A 23687-nucleotide genomic window follows, 5' to 3' on the forward strand; every position below is an offset into this window, starting at 1 on the left:
AATAAATTAATATTTTTATTGGTGCTTAAAATTTAAAGTTTTTAAAAGGAGGCATAATAATATATTTGACCCTCTAACTTGACGAAAATATCATTTTAGCCCTTTATTTAATTATTTTTTAATATCCTTTTAGCTTTTAAACTTGTGTTATTTGTCAAATCATTCTAAAGTTATTATTAGTTATTAAATTTTAAAAAATTTTAAAAATTTTAAAATATTTTAAAACATTAATCAATTGCTAACGTGACATAAGCGTGGCAATCCACATGTATGTCAAATTAACAAAATTAACAAACGTTAAATTTTTTCATCTATTTTAAGGTGATTTGACAAGTAATACAAATTCAAGAACTAAAAATATGATAAATTAAATAAAAGACTAAAATAGAGAAAAAAATCCTATAAGTGTTGGCATGATTTTATAACGATTTTTACATAATATTTATATTATTTTAATTATGTAATATCATATATTGCAGACCACGTTGAAAGCAAGCTCATTTTGGGGTTATTCTAAATTTTTCTGAATTATTATAATTGAATATTGCATAAAATAATAAATCTAGTTGCTGACCGCATCTGATTTGATTTGATAAAAAAACCTGGGGATTCTAAGCATCACTTCCTGGATCTTATTATCTTCACCATTTCTTGTCTTTCCCAATTAATCTCCTTGTATATTAAATATGTAAATTCAATTTTTAGTATAAATTTAATAAGCTAAATGTTTTAGATTTTATTACGTTCAATAATTTTTCATGAAAATAATTTTAAATCTAATTTTATTTTTTTGGTTTGGTTCAATCACTTCTTAATCCATTTGAAAGATTATGAATTGGAGAGTATTCATTATAAAATTAAATAAATCAGACTTAAATTTCTCACCAAATTTGTCAGAGCAGAGTGCGAGCTGGCACTTGGAAACCTGTAATAGGCACAGATCTGGAACGATTCCATATATTCTGCCAAAAGTTTTATATATATATAAAGGATGAGGGTTTAAGTTCAATTTTTTTTAGAAAAAGACCAATTCCATTAATCATAAAAGAGTACATCGCAAAAGGCCCAGAAGCCCAGAGGATCAAGACAAATAGTACAAGGGCAATCAAGGCCCAACCCAGTCTCCTTCATTAACAAGCGGGGAGGGAGGAGAGTGGCTGGAGAGATCAACATCTTCAGGGCTGTCGTACCCATCCCAACAGATCCATCACTGGAAAGGGTCCAAAAGGACCACCTTCATCCCCGTGGAGACTGTTGGGAACACCGACGGCTGTAAATCCATAGCCGTTGGAAGAAGTAAAATTAAAAAAAATTTCTCAAAATAAAAAATATATATAGGTAGTATATATTTTAACCTAAAAGAAATGTTATTTTAACATGCCATGTCAACTTTGTTGTTTCGTCATCAAGACTTGCAAGAATATAATTTAAATAAGATTATTTTTATAGTTTAATCGAAATCTTTTACCTGAACTGCGTATTCTCTTTATTTTATCCGTTAACTTTTGATAATAGCAGTAGAAAGAAGTCCAAACTTGGTCAAAGAAGAGACGTTGTAGCATGGCATCATCTTCCAGTGCAGTGAAAATCCTTGAGACCTGACCACCCGAATCAAACCATCAGCTGCAGCACCAGTTCCTCCCTTCCACTCACTTTTTGCTTCAAACTCCCTCCAGTCGAGCCTCTCAACCCAAACTCTTGCAATCTTTCTTCTCTAACCCTCCACCATTACCTCTCTATCGCTGGAAACCTCAAGTGGCCATCAAATGCCCCCCAAACCCATCCTTTCCGAATGATGGACTTTGACTCACAGATGCCAAGTCTGATGCAGATTTCCGCCGTCTCTCCAGCAACGGAATCTATGAAGCTGTTGAGTTACATCCCTTGATACCTCACCTGACATCCTCAGATGATTTAGCATCAATTCTAGCTCTTCAAATAACCCTTTTTCCTAGTCAAGGTTTTTCCTTGGGAATCACAGCTCATCACATAATTCTTGAAGGAAAAACTACATCCATGTTTATGAAATCCTGGGCTTTCACGTGCAAGCAAAGGGACTAAAGAAAACTCAAGGTCGCTACCAGAAGTAACTCCACTTTTTTTTAGGGACATGACATCATCGAAGATCCTAAAGGGTTTGACTGACCTTGATGTGCTGTATTTGAACCAGTGGCTAACAATTACTATCGGTAATAAAAGGTTGAAAGCTTTCAACAGACGTAGGAGCGTCTCCGAATCTAGTTCGAACCGCAGTTACAATTCTCCAGAAGATTTCAATAAAATGAGGAGAAAGGTATATTTGTTAAGAGATTTTAAGGATTTCGAAAACGGGGTTTGCCTTTGCTGCAACAATACGGTGAAGGGATTAACGGAGAAATGGATTTTTGAGAGACTTTGTTTGATTCAAGGAGCCAGCAGGATCTGTACAAATTATAACAGTTGCTGGATCGCCTCGATTTGGATGAGAAAGGCCCTGGAAAGTGGTGGTTGTTTCCATTGATAAGAATGAAGCTATTTCCATGGCTGAAAGCAAAGATGGGAGGGAGTAGGGAAATTGAAGTTGGCTTGGCCCTAAACAAGCATGAAATAGAGCGGTTTCTCTCAAACATGCTTGCAAACCAAAATCAAATCAGAATACATAATTATCCGAATTGAAACTGATCCGAATGGAAACGTAACTTCAACTGTTCACCATAACTTGCTCCTGAGTTGCAGAAATGATTTTCATAAAAACTGAACTAAAATAGACAAGACACTGAATCGTGTAAATTGCAAAATCATTCTATTGTGTTATCAGACATCAAATGAAACTCGGATAGAACTGTACAGCTTGGATAATAAATATATATATACACACGCATCTGCATTCTTCTGCAGACTCATGGATGAAATAGCATCAGAAAATTGGGGAAAACCTGTGTTGCAATTTACAAAGTGGCAATAACTACAGCTAACAACTCTACCTAAGGGCAGCCGGAGACAATAACAAAGAGCTTTACCTCTCCTCGAAACATTATGTTAATGAAGGGAAACTTCATCATGTAAGTAACATGATGGTGGTTGAAGTTGCTTCAGCCGTCGGACAACTTGCTTCATTGTAGGTCTAGTAGAGAGCGAATCAACAGTACACACAACAGCCAAGTGTAGAATTTCAACCAAGTCATTCTGGGGCCCTGCATCCCACAACCCTGCAGTGAAGAACTCCTTGGCCTGGCCTTGCCGTAAGAGCAAGCATGACCATTGAACAATGTTGAAACCATTTCCGTAAGGAGAAAACGATGGATCCAAAGCTTTCTTATCTGAGAGCAACTCAAGGAGCACCACCCCATAGCTGTAAACATCAGCTTTATCAGAAACACGGCAAGTCATTGCATATTCCGGAGCAACATATCCGAAAGTTCCAGCAACACCCGTGGTAGCATGCGTTTCAGATGCGCCCAAAAGTCTGGCCAAACCAAAGTCTGATAAATAAGCATTGTACTCATCATCCAAGAGGATATTGCTGGGCTTAACATCACGATGGAGAATCCGTGGGACGCACTGATCATGTAGGTAGGCAAGAGCACGGGCAATGTCCAGAGCAATCTTGTAAAGTATCCTCCAATCCATAGCTCTTGCGGACCTCTCCTGAATAAACTTTTCTAAGTTACCACCTGGAAAATAATTGTATACAAGGAATGTTTCCATTTCACTGGCATGATAACCAATAAGAGTGACAAGATTTGGGTGGCGCAACCTCCCAAGGATTTTAATTTCAGCATCAAACTGTTGAAAGCCTTGCAACCGTCCGATTGCAAGCCGCTTTATAGCCAACAAGACTCCAGGGGAGATCTCTGCTTTATAAGTTGACCCAAAACCTCCATTCCCAATACAGTTGCTAGCATTGAAATTCCCCGTGGCCTGCACAACACTGTCAAATGTCAAAGGGACCCCAATGTTTGTGAAAATCGTGACTTCTTTTTTCGTAGTGCTGATAATTTTGGATTTTGAATTCCACTTCCTGGTATATATGAATAAAATAATAAGAGCCAGAAGAACTGAAACAATGGCTGAAGCAGATGTTATTGAAGCTATCTCAATTGAATTGAAACCATTATTTCCATTCCTTCGGGTTGCGGATCCCCTTGGTGATGCAGCATAATTTTGTGAATTCCCTGCTCTCGCTTGATCTGAAGATGACATTGAGGAGTATTCATGACAAGGCTGTAGAAGTGGGTTCCCAAGAAGATTGCTGCATTTCATCAAATTATAACTTGAGGGTAGTGGCCCAGACAAGTTATTGAAGGATACATTGAATGCAGAGAGCTTGGTCACATTTGCCAAACCAGAGGGAATTTTCCCAAAGAGTTTGTTGTTATTGAGCAGAAGAACAGTCAGGTTTCTCAAATTAACCAGACCTTCAGGAATTTCACCAGAAAGAGAATTTGAGGACATCTCCAGAATTTCTAAAGATTGCAACCGGCCAAAGGTGGAAGGAATAGATCTGGTCAGATTGTTACCAGACAAAGAAAGATACCGGAGATCCTTCATCAGCCCAAAACTGCTTGGAATCCAGCCTCGTAACAGGTTCCAGCTCAAATTAAGCGAAACAAGTGAAACCAAGTCTCCAATGCTAGGCGGAATGGACCCAGTAATTTGATTCCCAGACACATCCAAAAATTTGAGAGACTTGCAAATTTTACTCATTTCAGCTGGAATCTGACCAGACATTCTATTGTAGCTAACATTAACATAAAGCGAACCCAACTCATTGCAGTTCTCGAACAAATTCTGTGGAAATGGTCCGCTGAGCAAGTTCTCTCCAGCATAAAATGCATAAGAAATCTGTTTCCCTAACCTTTTTGGTGGGATTGGCACCGACAAGACACTGCCAGTAAAATTGTTATCTCCAAAGTTGTGAAACACAGTAGGACCACCATCTCCTCCAAAGAACTCAAAATGTGTTCCAACTTGAAGTTTTCTTGCCAAAAATGATAAATAAGCAGAAGTCGGGCTGAAGGGTTCAATGGCATATGAATCTGAGGTCAGAACTTCAGGGCATCCCTGGTTGTAGAATCTAGGGATGGAACCTGACAAGGAATTTTCACTGACATCAAACACACTCATACAAGGAACCGCAAGTTCCTCAATAAGCTCTCCAGCAAGCCGCTTATTTGAGCTTAAGTCAAGGTACCGGAGCTTCTTGCAGTAACTAAGACCAATAGGAATTTCCCCGGCAAAAAAATTCTGAGCCAAATTTACCATCTCCAAATCATCACAAGCACCCCAATCACTTGGCAGGTTGCCCTCAAGCGTTGCCCTCGGAACCCATAATATCCTCAGCTTTGAAAGCTTCGTGATTTCAGAAGGAATCCCACCTTGATAAAAATTAAAATCATCCTTTACAGTGCTTCGATCGCCTTTAGCAATGGCAAGGTCATCATATGGATTAAACATATTTGAGAGCACAAGCACAGTCAATCCAGAACAATTTCCAAGCTCAACAGGTATTGGACCACTCAAACTATTCCCTGAAACATCCAACACTTCAAGATTTCGAAGCTGACCGATTTCGTGAGGAATTTGTTCCTCCAATAAATTTGTATACAACAACAACGACCTCAACTGACTACAGTTCCCCAAACTAGCAGGGATCTGCCCAACCAAGTTATTCCCAGACAAATCCAAATGCTCAAGCTTACAACCTTCACCAATATCAGGGGGCAACAAGCCACCGAGCGATGTAAATGACAAGTAAACACCTCGAAACCTTCCAAAAGATCCGGGAACGGTTCCATTCACGAGATTACCAGCCAAATTCAATATCTCCATTTGTTTCAAACTTGAAAGCCAACTTGGTATCTCTCCACTAATGTTATTAAACCCCAAATTAAGAACTCTCAAGTTCTTTAACCCAGAAACACTAACAGGCAAAGTCCCAGATAACAAACTGTTCTCTAGATCAAGTACTTCCAAATTCTCCAACTCCCAAATTTCAGCAGGAATTTCACCACCAAATCTATGAAAAGGAAGTGATAAAATTCTAAGTTCACTCAATTTTCCAATAGAAGGCAACAACTTCCCATACAAACCCCCATTACTTTCCCCACAATTCCTTCTAATACCAAATCCATAAAATGGAAATACACTATAATCAGAACAAGAAAACGAGAGAAAAGCATTCGTATTGTTGAAATTACCTTTTTTCCCATTCCCAAAACCAGTTATGTTAAGAGACAAAACCTTAGAGTTTTTATCACACGAAACACCAGACCATGAACAGTGACCGGAATTTTCTGTCCAAGTTGATAAAAGCCCTGAAGGATCTAAGACAGACTTCTTAAACTCAAGAAGAACAGCTTTGTCTGAAGAATTATCACCCAAAACAACACTGTTCAATACACAGGAGAAGAGTAAGAAAAATGGCTGCCACTTGATCACTGAAGCTGAAAAGAAACCCATTTTCTAGATACAGGTACTCTAAAACACTAAAAAAATACAGCTTTCATTAAGTTTATTCTACAACAATCCGATGATGAAAATCTGGGCTTTTCTTCCGGTTTCTGTGTGTGTTTTTCTAATATCCTAACCCTAATCTTTTTAGGCTGTTTGGAGGGAGAGAAAAAATTGGAAGAAAAAACTGGGAAAGAAAATTTTCAACAATCAAATGCGCGTCTTACTTGGCTTTTTGTTCTTCTTTCGTCTCTCTGTTTCTCTTTTTCAGAATTTTTATATTTCAATTTAGGAACAATTTATGGAATGGTATGCTAAGTATGCTTTATTTATGAAAGCATCCGAAATATTTTAAAGTTTTTAATTGAGTCCTTTTGATTGGATTTTTTGCTTATTTCCAAATACAGTGGACATATATGCTCTGGTTCACTTAACTGATTTTATTTTCTAATGATTTGACGGCATTTTGAAAAGAGAATTTTGTGATATTTTATTTGGAAGGAAACAAATAAAAACTATTCTAAGTTCAAATATGTTGGAATATTTAAATTTTTATTTTATTTATTTTTAAAAATTTTGTTTTTATATTTTGGATTTAAAATATAAGTTCAATTACTAACACGATTAATTTTTTTATTAAATTTAGGTTATTATAACATCATTTTTTACAAGGGTGCTAAGTGGGTTTTATTTTTTCGTGAATTTATCAAAACAAATTTTACATTGTTCATTGAAATTTAAAATCTAAAAAGTAAAAAATTTACATTATTGAAAATAAAAGTAGAAAGATATACAAAAAGTAGAGGAACTTCAAATATATTTTAACCATTATCTAAAACTTTTTATTTATGTCTTTTAATTTTTTTCAAAAATTTTGGTTTGTGATGGGTTTTTATTATTATTTCTTAGTCCTTGAAAATACTCAATAAACAAACGTAAGGAAAATAGGAAATTTTCATATGTTTGTTTTCAAGAATTTGAGAAAGTTGTCAAAAACTTTGAGGGGCTTTTGGAAATTGAACAAAATTTCATGGTTCTATTACAAATATTTCGACTAGATTTTCAAATATTTGGAAAATTTCTTATATTAGTCGTTGTACTTTATTTTGGTTAATTTTAGTATTTGTACATTTCAAATTTTGTAATTAGTATTGTGCGTGAAGTTGTAGATTAAGTCCATTTTGACAATTCTTAGTATATATACTTTCCGAATCTTAAATTTCCAATCTTGACACAAATGATAGTCATGATTTTATTAACTATTTTTTAGTAATATTTGGAAATAACAAACTGCTGTAGTATTATAAATGTGTTGATATGTTAGTAGCATAATATTTTTGGAAGTAATAGAATTTAATAAATTTAACAGCTATCTTTTTTAGATTAGAATTTTGAATTTTGAAAAATACAAGGACGAAAAAAAATCAAACTAAAGTATAGGGACTAAATAAATAATATACAAGTAATACAGAGTCTAATAGCAAAATTTAACCTTTTAATTTTCCTGTTGGTTTTCCTTTAAAATGGTTCAAGCCATTAGGATTTGTCGCTTTTAAACGGAAGGAAAAAACCAACAAGAAGGTGTTTGGGTCCCACAGACCGGTATAAATGCATCAGCACCGTCAATTTATGGCCCTAGTAGTCGTTAGGAATTTAGCTTCCAATATTATCTTTAAGGTCGATTTATACATTTTTTTTAACTTAATTTGTTATTTTCCGTAAATAGTTTTTAATATTATATAATTCAAAAAAAAGGTAAACTATTAAAATAATCACTTTTGTTTGCCTCAGATTATATTTTAGTCACTTATATTTGAAATGTTACGTTTTAGTCACTTATGTTATCATGTTGTAACATTTTAGTCACTAAGTCATTAATTGTCATTAACAGTGTAATGGTAAGCTGATGTGGCACGTTAAATCATCATTTCAAACGAAAATTTTAGGTTAAATTCTACAATTGGCTCCTATATTTTTTCATTTTAAGCAATTTAATTTTTTCTTTTATGTTCTTTTAACTTTTATTTTTTCCATTTTCTTTTTGTTTCTTCTCTGTTTTCCTCCCTTCTTCATTTCTTTTAACGTAGTTTTCATTTGTTAAAATTAGTCCACAAGCTCACCACACTCAAAAAAATTAAATTGTTCAAAAAAATAAAAGTATAGGGATTAGTTTTAACAAATGAAAAACATAGAAAAACTACGTTAAGAGAAATGGAGAAGGGAGGAAAACAGAAAGAGAAACAAAAGAGAATGGAAAAAAAAAGAAAAAAAAGTAAAGTTAAAAAAACATAAAAGAAAAAAATTAAATTGCTCAAAACAAACAAATATGGGGACCGATTGTATAAATTAACCTAAATTTTTTATTTGAAATGATAATTTAATGTGTCACGTCAGCTTACCATTACACCGTTAACGGCAATTAATGGCTCAGTTACTAAAATGATACAACGCGATAACGTAACTGACTAAAACATAATATTTCAAACAAAAGTGACAAAAATGTAACCTAAGGTAAATAAAAAAATATTATTTTAATAGTTTAACCTAATAAAATTTTGCTACATTACTTATTGGTTTTCTAAAGTTTTAAGTACAGAAATATCATAATAAATCTGAAAAAGATTTGCATATTGTGGATTAAATTAAAATAAATATAAAGGTCACACGTAATTTACATGAAATGAAACTTCATCTTGAAACATCAAAATCCCAAAACCTCGAATTTGTTATCATTAGTTAAAATTAATGTTAAAAACGTTTATTTTATTTCTTACTTAAAAGAAGGGTAAATTGTACAAATGGTCATGCAACTAGATTCGTATTTTTGTTTTGGTCACTCAACTTTAAAATTTTCCAATTTAAGCACTAACGTTTGAATTTGTTATTGTTTTGGTTGCCCGCTATTAAATTGATAACGAAAAGCCTTTTTTTAACCGGTATAATAACATATTTAGTCCTCAATACTTACTTATTCTATCAATTTGATCCCAATTCTAAATAATTTAATAAATTTAACCCTTCATATTTACAAATTCATCAATTTGACTCTCAAATTTCCTAACCAAAACTTCCAGCTTTTAAAATAGAAGCATTCCACATCTATTAATTGTTTTATTTATGGTTGAAAGTATCAAATTCGATGCATAACTCTTTTTGTTTATATTTTTAAGAAGTTAGTAGTAGAAATTAACTAAACATCATTAAAAATAATAGAAAATTTAAAATTTCAAAATATAATATAAAATAAAACTGTATAAATAATTTAATATTTGTAAAAAAATGTTCACTCGACTAGAATAATTTTAGTTTTTATTTAATTTGGTAAATGATTTGACATTAAATCAAGTTATTAGTGATACATATTACTCATTGTAAATTTAAAATTAAAACAAATAATTAAAATTAAATAAAACACATAATCATCTATTAACCAGTTTATAAAATTAAAAAATTATTATCAATGTAACAAGAGGAATTCAATTAATTCTTTAGCATTTTTTCTTGTGAAAAATTAAATGTTCATAATATTTTCTTATATGATTATTGATCAAACAATTGGATTTTTAAAGATATTTTTAACTCTTGGTTTAATTTCAAATATCAAGGACCAATTTCGAGGGCTATTTTATGTACCTTGAAGGAAATATCATATTATTTACAACAAGAGTAAATCTAAAGTGTTTTTGTTAAGTTTTCTATTTCCTTTAGCTAAAATTTATCAATCAAAGGGTTATAAAGCATTATATTCGAAGAAAACAAATACAAAAAAAAAAGAGGAAAAGGAAATAAAATTTCAAGACAAACTTATTGGTATCGAGAATTGGCTTGAAAAACAGCTCGTTAGTTTAGAGAAGTTTTTTCTTCTTTAGGTATTACAAATTTATAGATGTGAGATGTCTCTATTTTAAAAGTGAAAGTTTTAATTAGGAAGTTGAGGATGAAATTGATATAACTTGTAAATGTGAAGGGTTAAATTTATTGAATTATTTATAATTAAGATAAAATTGATAGAATATGTAAATATTTAGGACTAAATGTATTATACCGTTAGAAAAAGACTTTCCGTTATCAATTTAATAACAAGTGACCAAAATAAGAACAAATTCAAACATTAATACCTAAATTAAAAATTTTAAAAATTAAATTACATGCATAATTTGAAAACCATTTATATAGTTTACCCTTTTAAAAGAAAGTATAAACATTGCATGTTACCTTAAGTTTTAAATTTAACATTTAAATTATATAATCAATATAATAATTTAATTAATACAACAACAACACAACATAAAAAAATAAATAAAATATTATATGAAATAATATAAACACGATATAAATATAAGTGTACAAGACCAAATATGCCCGGGCCCAAACCAATAAATAGACCCAATTAACATCCCAAAACCCAAATTAACCCTAGCCCAAAGAAACCCTAGTATCAGTACACAACTCCTAGCGCCGCAGTCCCCTCTCCAGCCGCCGCAAGATTCGGAGCCAGCCTCCGCACGATTTGCGCCATCGGTCCCTCCCTTTTGCAATGCGTTGCAATCAATCATGTTTTGTTTTTTAAATTGGGTCGCAGTTTTTTTTATTTTCAATTTGATACATCGTTGCATAGTGCTTTGGGAGGAAAGGAATTATTTCCATTTCAGTCCCTCATGGTTGCTTGCGTATTCGAATTGATTTTTTTATTTATTGTTGAATTCGCCCCTGCCTTGCTGTCATCTGTTCAATTTAATCTGTTTTTTAAGATTGTTTTAATTTTTTTTTATGTTATTACCTTATTGTATTATTATTTGTTTTTATCATTATATCATTATTATTATTATTATGCTTTTTATACATAAACCTACGCACCTTTTTATATATTTTCCATATATGTATTTTAAGCTTTTATAAATACATGTATATATTTTGTATACCTTTTATTTTTTTATACATATACTTTTATTCTATCTTTTTAACTTTTATTTATATCCATTTATATTTTAAATATATGTATATATACTTGTTTTTTTATATACGTTTTATTTTTATTTTCATCTTTTTTTACATACATATGTACATATTCAATTTCTTTTTAAATACATATTTCTTTTCATATATTTAATAATTTATATATATATAAACCTAAGTATATTTTTTATTTTTTAAATATATATATGTATATATAAATTTTGTAAATACATGAACATACCTTTACACTTTATTTATTTCTCCTAATTTTCACATGTATCAATACATATACTTTTCTTTTATAATTTGTACATACATATATTTCGGGATTATCATAAGCCTTGTGCTTTATATGTTTCATTTTTTTCATACGTATACTAGAATATGTATGTTAAATATGTGCACACTCATATTCTCAATTTGCTTGCACATTATACTTGTATATATTTTGTGAACACATATCCATATATGCCTTACATTAAATTTTGTTTCATATTGTACATTTTTTAACATACCCTTTTGAAAATATAATTTGGTTTTATCGGTATATCAAAATCATTTTCTCTTGATTTGAAGTTTTTGTTTGAATAAAAGCAATATTCAAGGTTTGGGATTTTCAAGAAAATTGAGCCCTAACGTATTGGGTTCCGATTTTCTTTGTTAATCCTAAATAACCGAGAATATTCTTTATTCAAAATGCATGAGAATAAAAATCATTTTTGGGAACTTAACTTGTCGTGTCCTAACGTATTGGGTGTGGCATGTTACTTTCTCAAAATGAAGATTTTCGCATAAAATAAAGTGATATTCAAAGTTCGGAGATTTTGAGGAATTGTACCCTAACGTATTGGGACTCGATTTCTTTATATGACTTGAGTAATTGATTATCTTTTTTCAAATTTCATCATTTGAGTTGATTTTAAAATTTTTTTAAAACCTTCGACACTAGGACATCAAATAATTAATTTGGTACCGATTTTGGGCGTTACGAGGGTGCTAACCCTTCCTCGTGCGTAACTGACTCCCGAACTCGTTTTCTCAAAATTCGTAGACCAAAATCATTTTAAGGTGAGCTGATCACACCTTAATAAAGGATCGGTGGCGACTCCAGTTTTTATTTTTAAAGTCGACAACTAAATTTTTGTTTTCAAAAAAATGGTTTCGACAATAAGAATATATTAAAAAAATTATATCACCTTCTCGAGTCCTTTACACGTTTCCTTAACAGACGAGCCTCATACCATACATGAGTTCTTATTAGACAAACCTCACATTAGGCGTAACGTAGGTATTAAACAATATCATGGTAAGCTCTCACTAAGCTATCTCCACTAGGAGCGCATGAAACTTTAGATCCATTAATTGCTTGGCCATTTTAAAATGTCATGTCTCCAATCTAGAAGGTTATATCACCGCGATTGCAAGGAGACAAAGTGTGACTCTAACCATTAATAAACTCAAAGACGCATGACATCCTATATCTCCCTTATAAGAGCTCGCCTATAGCACACAAGGGACCATAGAGCACTTAACTCCTTCCTAAACACACTCACCCTCTCAATTCCTCTTACCATCATCAAATTCAGCAAAACTCTCTACCCCGAATTAAAGTGAACCGATATCATTATCACCATCTACTCCTTATTAATTTCATTTGTCAACAAAAATCTATCTAAAATAAATTTTTAATACGTAAAATTGAACATTAAATATAGTTATGAAAATATAAAAGCAGAGTAAATTTTTTTTATTTTCTTATAATTTTTTTATTTGCAAGCTTTATATATTAGTTACAAATTGTTATGCTTTTTATAACCTAATAATTTTACTTGACAAGCTAAAGGAAAAGCAATCCCTCAATGTGACAAATTGCTTTAAATTAGTTCAGTAGTCAGTAGATACACTTTAAAGCTTTATTTGGATTTCTGAGGTGGGTAAAGAAGTCCACGTGCGTATCCTTCCAGTTCCAGAAGGTAAAGTGGGTCCATTATCCTTTCTTTTTAATTTTCTTATACGCTTTTTGAGATTACCTTTGTTTTTAGGGGACACTATACATTAAGGTAAAAGAATGGGGGTCCCTATGGAAATAAATTTGATTAAAGTGAAAGTAAAATTAGTGAGATTTTCCATGGGAATCCAAATTGCCAAGTTGCCATATTGAAGTCGAGGTTCTATTTTTTTAAAAGAAAAATAAATATTTTCATTAACCAAATGCATCAAGCTCTGGTTTCAGATTCCACAACATTGACAGGGAATTTGCTTAGTATGACTACAGTCCCAAATATTAAACATGATCATATGCAAGAAAGCAACAAAAAATTAAGCATTGGCACTAAACATGAAAAAAGTACATAAGAATGGCTGAAATCAGCATATCAGATTTATTGACTTAAACCATAACGTCTGTAAACCATAACGTTAATTCCCATGCTGCTTGATAGAGATGCGGCCGTTCCCGATCCTTGTTCAAGGTTTTATGTTGCCATTGCTGAAGCTGATATTGTAGTCGACGCAGATGGGGGTGTGTTATTTTATTTTATTTTTGTGTGTGTACTATTGCAGATATTCTTCTATTACTATAAGTAGAGATAATGTGGCAGAGGATAACTTCTAACCTTTTTGCTGATTTCATTGAATTACTGTCTTAACCAAATTTGATAATCTGCTCCTTTATCAATGAACTTTTGCCAACTCCCATCCAACTGATTTTCCTTTGAAGGATTCCAATCGAAATGCCCTAGTTTGATCACTAGCATATTGCTGACCTGAGCAACATAACCTTCGGTATTGGCGTGGTATATCTTGACAGAACTTCGGCAGTGGATCCCAGCCCGTCTTCGAGCTTCTATTAATTCCGTCAAGACATCACGGATGCCAAATTCATAGAAGTGGTCATAAAATATCACAGGCTGCAATATCAAGAGTGGAAAATGTCACAAGAGTGCATTATAAAAGTATGAAATCTAGATCATGTCCATCCTTTGATGCTCCGTTATTAGACATTTGAAGAAATAGGGAAAAAAAACATACTGTAAAAGAACATATATTTCTCAGAGTTCTGGTTGTGCCCATGTGTAGAATCATATAGAGATTTTGATGACAACTTACAGTTCCCGGATGCGTCAAGATGTAAGCATATCCTTGTGTAAGCTTATCACGGGGAAAAGGCCAGTGACCCTAAAATAAAACTCAAAAGTTAGAAACTTTAGATTGATGCAGACATTATTTACGGAAAAGGTATCAGAGATCACAAGTTCATGAGACACTTTATAGCCATCTACAGGTACTTGGGTTGATGAAGAGGTGTCAGAGATCACAAGTTCATGAACTGAAATGACTGCAAGATGTATACACTATTCTGAAATTGGCTATGCTCTAATCTGGACTAAAAAGGAGAAAAGAGAGTACTTTAACCCTCAAAGTGAGACATGAAAGCCATAGAATCTTAAAAGTTCCTTTTAGCTTCAGGATTAAGGTGTTAACAAAAAGTACACCTATGCGACTCTCAGAAAAATGGTACTGCTTCGAGTTTGTGTACTGCATATGCAATGTATATATGCACTTCCATTAGAGATATAGGGAGCACCTGGGTAGATCCCGTATCATGGTTCTCTAAAAACGTACATGCGCGTGAAGGCCACCATCCCATTACTCCTGTTGGTTTTCCTTGAGGATCTATCAGTCTCCAGTATTGATCATGTAAAGCAGAGTGGAGTATCCCCTGCAATGGCAAATTATTTCTTCATTTGGAGGAAGCAGCAGCTATCTTGACAACAAATTTTCTATAATGCTTATAATGGAAATTATATGGTCATCCGAAACATGAGGTTAGCCCATATTTCAGATAAATGATACACAACAATTTCCTGGTAGGAATTATAATGATAATGGGACGTTAATTTATTTAACATGCACAAAGTATAAATAGACAAAGCAAAAGGGGAGCAGGCAGGCAGGGCCCCCTTTGGCTTGTCCAAACACTAGCCTTTTTAGTAATTTCTTTCTCAAAATGCGGTAAAAATCTATCAAGGAATACCTTTGTCGTGACATCAAAAGCTGAGGAAGTACCACCAGTGGCATTGATCCAGTTTACTATCCGTTGCCGGTGAGCATCTAGACATGTAAACAATGTCCCAAATATCATTGTAGGGACTAGGGTAACTCTAAGAATATATATATTAAGGGACAAAGAAACACATGGTACTTTCATCTAGTGACCAGAAAGACCTAGAGACACAAAACATGAGTAAGAGAGGCTTCCTGATTTAAAATGGGGATCATGTTGCACACTGCACAAAGTCTGAAACTGATTTAAAAACTCCTGAATAACGTGTAAACCAAGCCAACCCCCCAAAAAAAAAAAAAAAAGAAGAAAGAAAACAAGCGAAGTTGACTAAACAACCAAAAACAACTTTTGTGCAATGAATATGATACTATTGACACAAATTAGAGGGAAAAAACTTCATATATCATAACTTTGACTATTGACAAGAACTTTTGAAAAGCCCCCGTATAAGATCTACTTCAATAAAATGCCTGGCAAAGAAGTTGTAATTTTGAGAATGGTAACAAAAGATTATACAAGCTTAAGGAAATTGGAGTTTGCTATTGTCCAAAATCTCGAACAAAATCAGACAAAATTTTCATATTTCATAGGTAATACTAAATGATTACCTTGATTGTAACATAAGTTACCATGTTCATAAGCCATACTGTCCCAATATTCTCCTATAGCAAATGCAGGATTTGAAGCTTCTATATATTCTTTCACAAAGGTTCCAGAGAAGCCTCTGCAAACAAGGCATTAGTGCTGTTAACAACGGCATCATCCATGGTATGCTTCAAATGCTTTTGCCTTCTATTTCCACCTTTTTGGAGTCCAGTAATTAAGGCAGTTCTCATCCAAAAACTCAAACTAATCTTTGAACTTTGTAATGCATTGCAAGTATCAACAATTTCTCTTTCTGGAATATATAAATAATACATATATGTATACTAAGCTTGTATGTATGAAGTATTGCAACTCTATGCAATATCAGGCTATTCAAATTCTTAGAAAATTGAGCCTGAATACATGATATTAGAAATATTGCAAGAACTTGGCTTACTACCAAAAAAGAAAAAGAAGTATTGCATGAAATGATGCATTATAATTTATACGTTATAAAATACCAACTTAATTCAAACATGTAGAATTACAAGGTTGGTTTTAAGTGCTTACATGTTTCCCCCTGCCAGTGGTTTACCACTACAAAATGTTTACATTAATTATATGGTTTTTAATATTTCACTGTTACATTAATTATTATTTTTATTAACGTATATATTGTTCACATGCAACACACACGATAAATAAAAGGATGACATGTAAGTATAGAAGGACAACAGAAACACCTCACCTCACAAAGTCAAGCCGCCACCCATCATAACCAATATCATTACGGAGCCAGTATAACCATTCCTTTACATCTTTTCGCACAAAGTGCTGCGAATGATCAACATTTGGTGCCGCATGGAAGATATCACCTAAAAGTAACACTTATCAGTTAAATTTATAGGAACTCATATTTTTTTATGAACTCAATAATTGGAAATATCATTCCATCTGGTTCAATCAATACCAATCTCTAATGTAGTTAGTCAGCACTTTGTCAAAATGTCATTGCTCTAGTTCACATATTTTAGATCAGTTTCTAGTAGCCACTGGACTTTGATTAAATGAATAGGGGTGGCAAAAAGCCCCTAACCAGCTAGGTTCTGCCAATCCCCCACACTATAGGGGTACGGCTTAAAAAAGATCAGGTTTTGGGGCGGGGTGGGACAATTTGCTCATTCAAATTTTGGGGTCAAGTCGGGGCAGGTAAAATTTACCCGTCCCAATATCTTTACTAGAATGCTCCTCTTTTAATTTTATATCTTTTATATTTTTGAATTTTCTATGAATTTATAACATTTTAATTTTATAAAAAAATAATTTAGATTACAATTTCTTAATTTTTCAATATTTTACATGATATATTTAGTTTACTTTTATCATATAGAAGATTATGTAAAATTTTGAGATGGATTGAGGTGGGATCGGCAAAATCATTCCAGAATTGGAGTCACAAGCTAAAGTATTGAATAAAGTTGGGGCAGGTGGTTTGAGTATATACAAGTAAAAATCAGGTTGGGGTCGGGGCAGGCAATAAACTATCTCTTCCAGCTGCTATCTCTATAAATGAATGAAGAGTCTAATTTAATATGGTAAAACTCAATCCACCTCTGAGTGTCTTTTTTTATTATTTAAATTTTCTTTTACCAGGAAAATGTTGAAACCTATTTAAAGGTTATTGATTTGATTAAGAAACATAACTGTTTAAAACCTTTGCAAATTGCTAGAGCCTAGTTCCACATAAAACACAACAAACATAGCCTTAAATTTGACAATCATGATCCAGGTTGCTACTCAATTCAGCACTTCTAAAACAAACTAATATCATATACATACCACTTGAAGGATTCCCACGGCCCTGGAAATTTGGATCATCACAAACAATAGCTTCAGGCCCCCATGCAAGTTTGCCGCCAAAAATATTCCAGACACCATTTGGACTCTGAAATGAGCAAAAATTATTTAAACAATAGACTTGTTAAGTTATTGTCATGCTTTCAGCCATGCCATTAAAAGATCAGTAATGCCATAGTTAGAAGTTTATACTTCTGTATTTATGTAATTTGACTTCACAAAGAAAGGTTAGCAGCAAACTTTTTTCTCAGTTTTTGTAGTTAAGATTGTATACAATGGATTATTAACAACCACAAAATAAATTGGTTTTCCAGTATTTGAACTTAAAATAAGCAAATAAGCAAAAGGACACGTACAGCAATAAATAACCAAACTCTCTTGGAAAATAGAAAACAAATAAAGAATCCAAAACCACTCACTTTATTCTTACATAGTTTCAAATCAAAGGGACATTTAGTTATAGATAAAATATACATATTTGAGATTACTGATCATAGTTTGCAGAACATGAAGAATACCTCTTTGTCAGAGTGAAGTTTACCAAGTCTTTCAGATATGGAAATACAGTCACAAAAAAAAGTAAATTTGGGACTTTAGAAAAAGCAATTATCAAGGTAAAAAGACAAGCAGGGGCTACCTGTTTATGCGCGCATCTATGGTTAAGCACAATATCTCCCAATGCCTGCGTACATAGGCAACAAAATATAAGGTTCAGTTCACCATAAAAGTATCATGTTTGCAGCTTCCAAGAGGAAAGATGAGGTTTCATGATAATGTACCCTTAAATAGCTTTTAAAGAATATAAGATTAGTTCAAAAGTCAAAATAACAGTTGTATCTGCTCCAAACACTTTGTTATTACTCCCAATGATTTTCTGAATAATGCCCATAAATATAAAGAGAAATTCCACTTTGAACCAAAAATAAGAAAATGTCAGAAGGAAGAAGAAAGGAAACCCAAAAATTAAGCACTAAAGCTACTATTCATAAAAATTGGTCCACATACCAGAAGTTCCTGAGAATGCATTTCCTCTATACAAGATTTCAGGTCTTCGACAGATCCATATGAGGAGTTCAAGTTGTAAAGATCAGAAGGCATATAACCTGCATGTTATTCCATAAAACTTATAACAGTGTGTGAAACACAAAAATGAACCTCCACAATGTTTAACAACCGCAAATATATTAATTGATATGATATTCTTACTACTGAACACATAAAGTCAGAAGAAAAACTAACAGCTCATTAAGTTGATTTCTTAGGATTGCAACATTATCATAACATGAGCATGACATTGTTCCCCGGTCCAGAATAACCACAAGCATACAGTGTATGTCATCTATAATGACAATTTATTTTATAAAAGGTGATAGAATAGCTTAAATTTCAGATGAACCAGAATTCTGATGACAAACAAGATAATAGTAGATGAAACAATTGAAACTATTGGAGATTTACCTTGGGGTGCAACAGATTGTGTTGGTGGTGGGAGCCATACTGCTGTTATCCCAGAATGAGATAAATCAGCTGCCTTGAAAGCTAGCTCCTGGTACCATTGCCTTCTCCAACTTTCCCAATTGAAACCTTGGAACTTGAAGACCAAGAAATTAAGAATTATGAGTGATAAAAGTTTGAACAATAGATTGATATCTGCTTTAATGAATAATACTTTTATCTGTTTCATAGTTAGACATCAATAACCTCACACGAGCCTCAATCAAATAAGCTTAAGTTCGTTTGGTAGGGAAAAAAAAGGTTATCTCTAGTCCTACCAAGTTTACCATAAAAATGAGACAAGATGGACAAAGAATGAAGTTATAGGCAAGAAAGTGTTCCTGATGTAATCAGAGAATTCTCTAGGTGCCTTGAAAGATTTTGAAAATACATCATAGACAGCACCACCATATGACCAAAACAGAAAAAGAAAACCTTTACCCACCATGTAAGGTTTAAGGAATGAAAGCAATAAGGTATCATGTGGTGTGAGTATGATTGATCAGCCATGGATTTAGATTCATTTATTTTAATCGTGTGCATACTTAAGATCATAAATCAGTCATTCCAACTACTCCAAGGAATGAATTACATAGCATGGATCCATGCTACCATAAGTTAGTATTAGAAAAGGTGTAATGCTCCCTTAAATAAACAAATACAAAACCTAAAAATATGTAAACTAGATGTAAGTCCTATTATTAGCCAAATAAAATCATTTCATTTTCCAAACATAATAGATATTTGACCAGGATGATATATTTAATAGATATCTCAGCTTTAAGTTAAAATCATGAAGCCTCTGTTAGTCAGTGTCATAAGGTATGAATCAAGACTGAGTAAACCCAACCATCAACTCACCACAATTTCTCGTCCTGTTCCAGTTCCTGGCTCTGCGTTGAGTTTCAAAATCTAATAAAAATTAGATATGATCCTTCTACAAAGTTGTTTAGATAACGATAAGAAGTACATTAAAGAAAAAAAGAAAAAGAAAGGAAAACTAACCTATTTTTGTTTCTTCTGGAATCCTCTTCCATTTAACTGTCTTTCGCTGGAGTGCTCGCTCCAAAGCTTTCCGTTTCTTCTCTATTACTTCTTTTTCAATAACATGTTCAGTAAGCATATCACCTTCTCTTAGCTTTTCTTGAGCAATAGACCAAACCTCATCAAGTTTGGGCAATTCCAACGATTTAAAATTGGAATTTAAGGCTTTAGATATGTCAGTCTTTCTAGGAGGAAACTTCGGACGGATGCTCCTAATCCTTCTTGCCATCCACTGAGGTATCTCCTTACGTGGACCATAACTAAGAAGTTTCCATTTCTGTGAATCATCATCAGTCAAAAGGTCTATCCTCCCACCATTAGCTATATAGATGACGTCTTCATCATCTTCCTTTTCTGATCTTTCCTTCAACAACAATGACTGTGCCATCTCTGCTCTCTGTCTCCACAACTTTAAAGCACTCTCAGATGTCCTCAGTGACCTCTGCAGGGCTTCACATCTTCTCATGTAGGCATTTTCTCTTGAACATGTTATTTCTTTGGAAGCATCAACAGCAGCCTTGATGCTTTCCAACTCAGCCTTAAAAGCCTTGGACAAAACCTTCTTTCTTTCAACTGCTTCTTTCTTTATTTTCTCCAATAAAGACCTAATCTCCTCTTCCTGCTCAAGAGCCTTTTTCCTACTCAACTCTTGGAATTCAAGCAATGCCTTCTCAGCATTACTGGATCGGAGTTCAGCTGCATTTGCTTGTACTTGGGCCTGTTGCAACTCCAGTTTCAACCTATCAAGCTCACTCTCTGAAACCAATAGTTGAGCTTCTAAATCACTGACAGCACCTTGTAACTTAATATTCTCAGACTGAGCAGAAGCAATAACATCAATGGGATTTACAGCGTCAGTGAATACTGCTACAGCTTGTGTAGCCTCATCAATGGCATTTTCTGCCACATCAAGGGCCTTATTTATAGCATCTTTAGACTCCACTATAATTGAGAATATAGTACCTTCGGTTGATTTTCTTATCTGTTCGTCAATTTGAAAAGCAGACTCAGCAGCCAAGGTTTCTGCAGCTGAAACCCTCAGCTTGGCATCTTCTAATATGTGAGATGTGGCCTGTCGGAAAGCAACCTCCGCTAACTTTTCAACTTGTACTGCAAGTTCAACAGCATCTTGTCTTGCAAGAACCAACTTAGATTCCAACGCAAATTTCTCTTTCACTGACTCCTGCAGCTTCTGATGGAATAGAGATTTGGTCGACTCCAGTTCTGAAACAGCCAATTCTTTGTCATGTAAAACGGAAGCCACATATTCCTTCTGTTTAGCCTCAGAACTAGCAAAGTCTTCAAGCAATTGATCTCTTTCTTTTTCAAGGGCTGCTTGTCTGGCCTTAACCTCAGAAAGAGCCTTTCTCGCCTCCACTAACTCATCCTCTTTCATCTCCAACATTTCATAACTCCCCAACAAAGAACCATCCTCATCATCTGTGACATTGTCTTTGGAATCATCCTGCCACAGAAATAAAAAATAAAAAAAATCAGGATCCATTCCCAACTTCTTTGCACAACACTCGCTTAGCTTTTGCATTCATTTATTTCTTAAATAAAGGAAAACTAATGACAAACACTCATGACTCACCCTATTTGAGGCAACAACTATTCTTGGTCTGCACTGCCAGTTTCCAGTAAGTAAATTCTTCCTGCAAGAACATCATCTTCCATCAATGATTTGATAATAAGTTCGCATTTCCTATAACAGCCATTCATTTCTAAATAAGTATATGTATAAAAGTCAAACCATCATATAAATACCAAAGAAAAAGACAAGAGGCTTTGAGGAAGTTATCCAAAAAAGCATTGAGTTCAAACTTAAATAAAGAACCTTTTCCTGTTAGAAGAGCCTCCCAAGACTAAATGAAACTGCCCACGTGGCGTGCCTAATGAAACAACAGGGAAGTGGGGAAGAAGCACCCCAAAGGCTGAACTTGGTAATACAAAAACACCCATTTTGCTTTCTGTCAAGAGACAATAAGAACTTTAGCAACCTTTTGGACTTTACAAAACCAACTATAATTAATTAGCAAACAAGTTTCTGTCATAAAAAGCAAGTCACCTTCTGCGTTATAATTAAAAAGAAGAAGAAGAAGAAGAAGACATTGCCCTGATAATTGCTTCCAGAAAAAACAAATCAATAAAGATCTCAAGACCAGCATAAACAAATAAAGATCTCTAGAGAAACAAAAAAGTAAAAAAGACAGAGATAAACCTCTTAAAAGTGAACATTGTGATGCATTTTTACACAAAAGTCATTAAATCATGTATGAGTAAAGAAATTTAAATCAGAAAAAAGTCTGCTCTATAGGAGCAGATAATGCCATTGTCTAGACTATTGATTCAAAAACAAATAAATAAGAGAGACACGAAACCAACCTAAGAAACTAATCAATTCTAGTAGAAACAAAAGTAAAAAATACAAAACAAATAACCATAATAGAGAACATTTTAATGCATCCAAATAAGCCATTGGATTATGTAAAACAAATGAAAACATGTTTAAAAGACCAAAAAAAAAACAACGAAACCTGATATGTATTGAGCTGAAAAGAGTTGTGGGAATTCAGTTCATTGTATAGGTTGAAGGGTCGAGTATTTTATTAGACAAAAGAGAAAATAAAAAGGAGAAATTGGGTTTGGAGATCAGCATTTGCAGAGGAAACAAGAAAAGGGAAGAGAGAGGAAATGGAGGGGGTGAGTCAGGCAGTTTCTATGGTAGAGAAAAGTGGAGTGGCCTTTTTAGATTTGCGTCATTTTACTTAAATTATAATAATAGTAGTTATTATTTATGTCATATTTATGCAGTTTGACTGTCAATCTATTGCCCTCAGGTGCACTTCTAGGTTCCAACGAGCTTTGTTTTTCCACTCAAATACAAAAACTGATATTGAAGTATTTTTAGTTTTGTATTTTTGCCTTTTTGAATAAACATATCAAAATATCTATATTATATTAATTATTTAAAATTTAAAATTAATTTTATATTTATGTATATAATTATATTAAAAATTTTAAAATATTTTATCATCATTGATTTTATAAATAATTTACAATAATTGTTTTGTATACACTATATTAATTATTTTCAAATTACTTAAAATTAATATTTCATATATTATTATATTAAATTGTTTAAATATAATGTAAATTAATTAATTTTTACTTTCTAACATTATATTTAAAAATACATTTTAACTATGTTAAAAATACATTTTAAGTAATAAAACACTTTTCCAATACTTTA

General features: G+C 33.0%; 2 protein-coding genes across 6 annotated transcripts; both read right to left on the reverse strand.

The window, feature by feature from the left end:
* Positions 1-2744: 2744 nt before the first annotated feature.
* On the reverse strand, positions 2745-6666 carry LOC105802508 (LRR receptor-like serine/threonine-protein kinase RPK2). Its single transcript, XM_012634192.2, has one exon. The coding sequence runs from the start codon at positions 6439-6441 to the stop codon at positions 3019-3021; it is 3423 nt and encodes a 1140-aa protein (XP_012489646.1). The 5' UTR covers positions 6442-6666; the 3' UTR covers positions 2745-3018.
* A 7019-nt stretch (positions 6667-13685) lies between these two features.
* LOC105802507 (hypothetical protein) lies at positions 13686-23187 on the reverse strand. 5 transcript variants are annotated; one of them, XM_052624100.1, is made up of 16 exons: positions 22972-23187; positions 22272-22404; positions 22029-22089; positions 20396-21899; positions 20252-20283; positions 19355-19487; positions 18902-18999; positions 18534-18578; positions 17879-17984; positions 16788-16914; positions 16063-16178; positions 15425-15501; positions 14975-15109; positions 14497-14565; positions 14004-14297; positions 13686-13882 (listed from the first exon to the last, which is right to left on the reverse strand). In XM_052624100.1, the coding sequence occupies exons 2-15, from the start codon at positions 22394-22396 to the stop codon at positions 14025-14027; spliced, it is 2901 nt and encodes a 966-aa protein (XP_052480060.1). In that variant the 5' UTR covers positions 22397-22404; positions 22972-23187; the 3' UTR covers positions 13686-13882; positions 14004-14024. The 5 variants fall into 5 exon arrangements, with proteins under 5 accessions (XP_052480060.1, XP_052480058.1, XP_052480059.1 ...); XM_052624098.1 differs by having other exon boundaries at positions 14419-14565; XM_052624099.1 differs by adding an exon at positions 22503-22550 and having other exon boundaries at positions 13686-14297; positions 14419-14565.
* Positions 23188-23687: the final 500 nt, after the last annotated feature.

The sequence above is a fragment of the Gossypium raimondii genome, chromosome 11, assembly GCF_025698545.1.
Source record: "Gossypium raimondii isolate GPD5lz chromosome 11, ASM2569854v1, whole genome shotgun sequence".
Lineage (NCBI taxonomy): Eukaryota > Viridiplantae > Streptophyta > Magnoliopsida > Malvales > Malvaceae > Gossypium > Gossypium raimondii.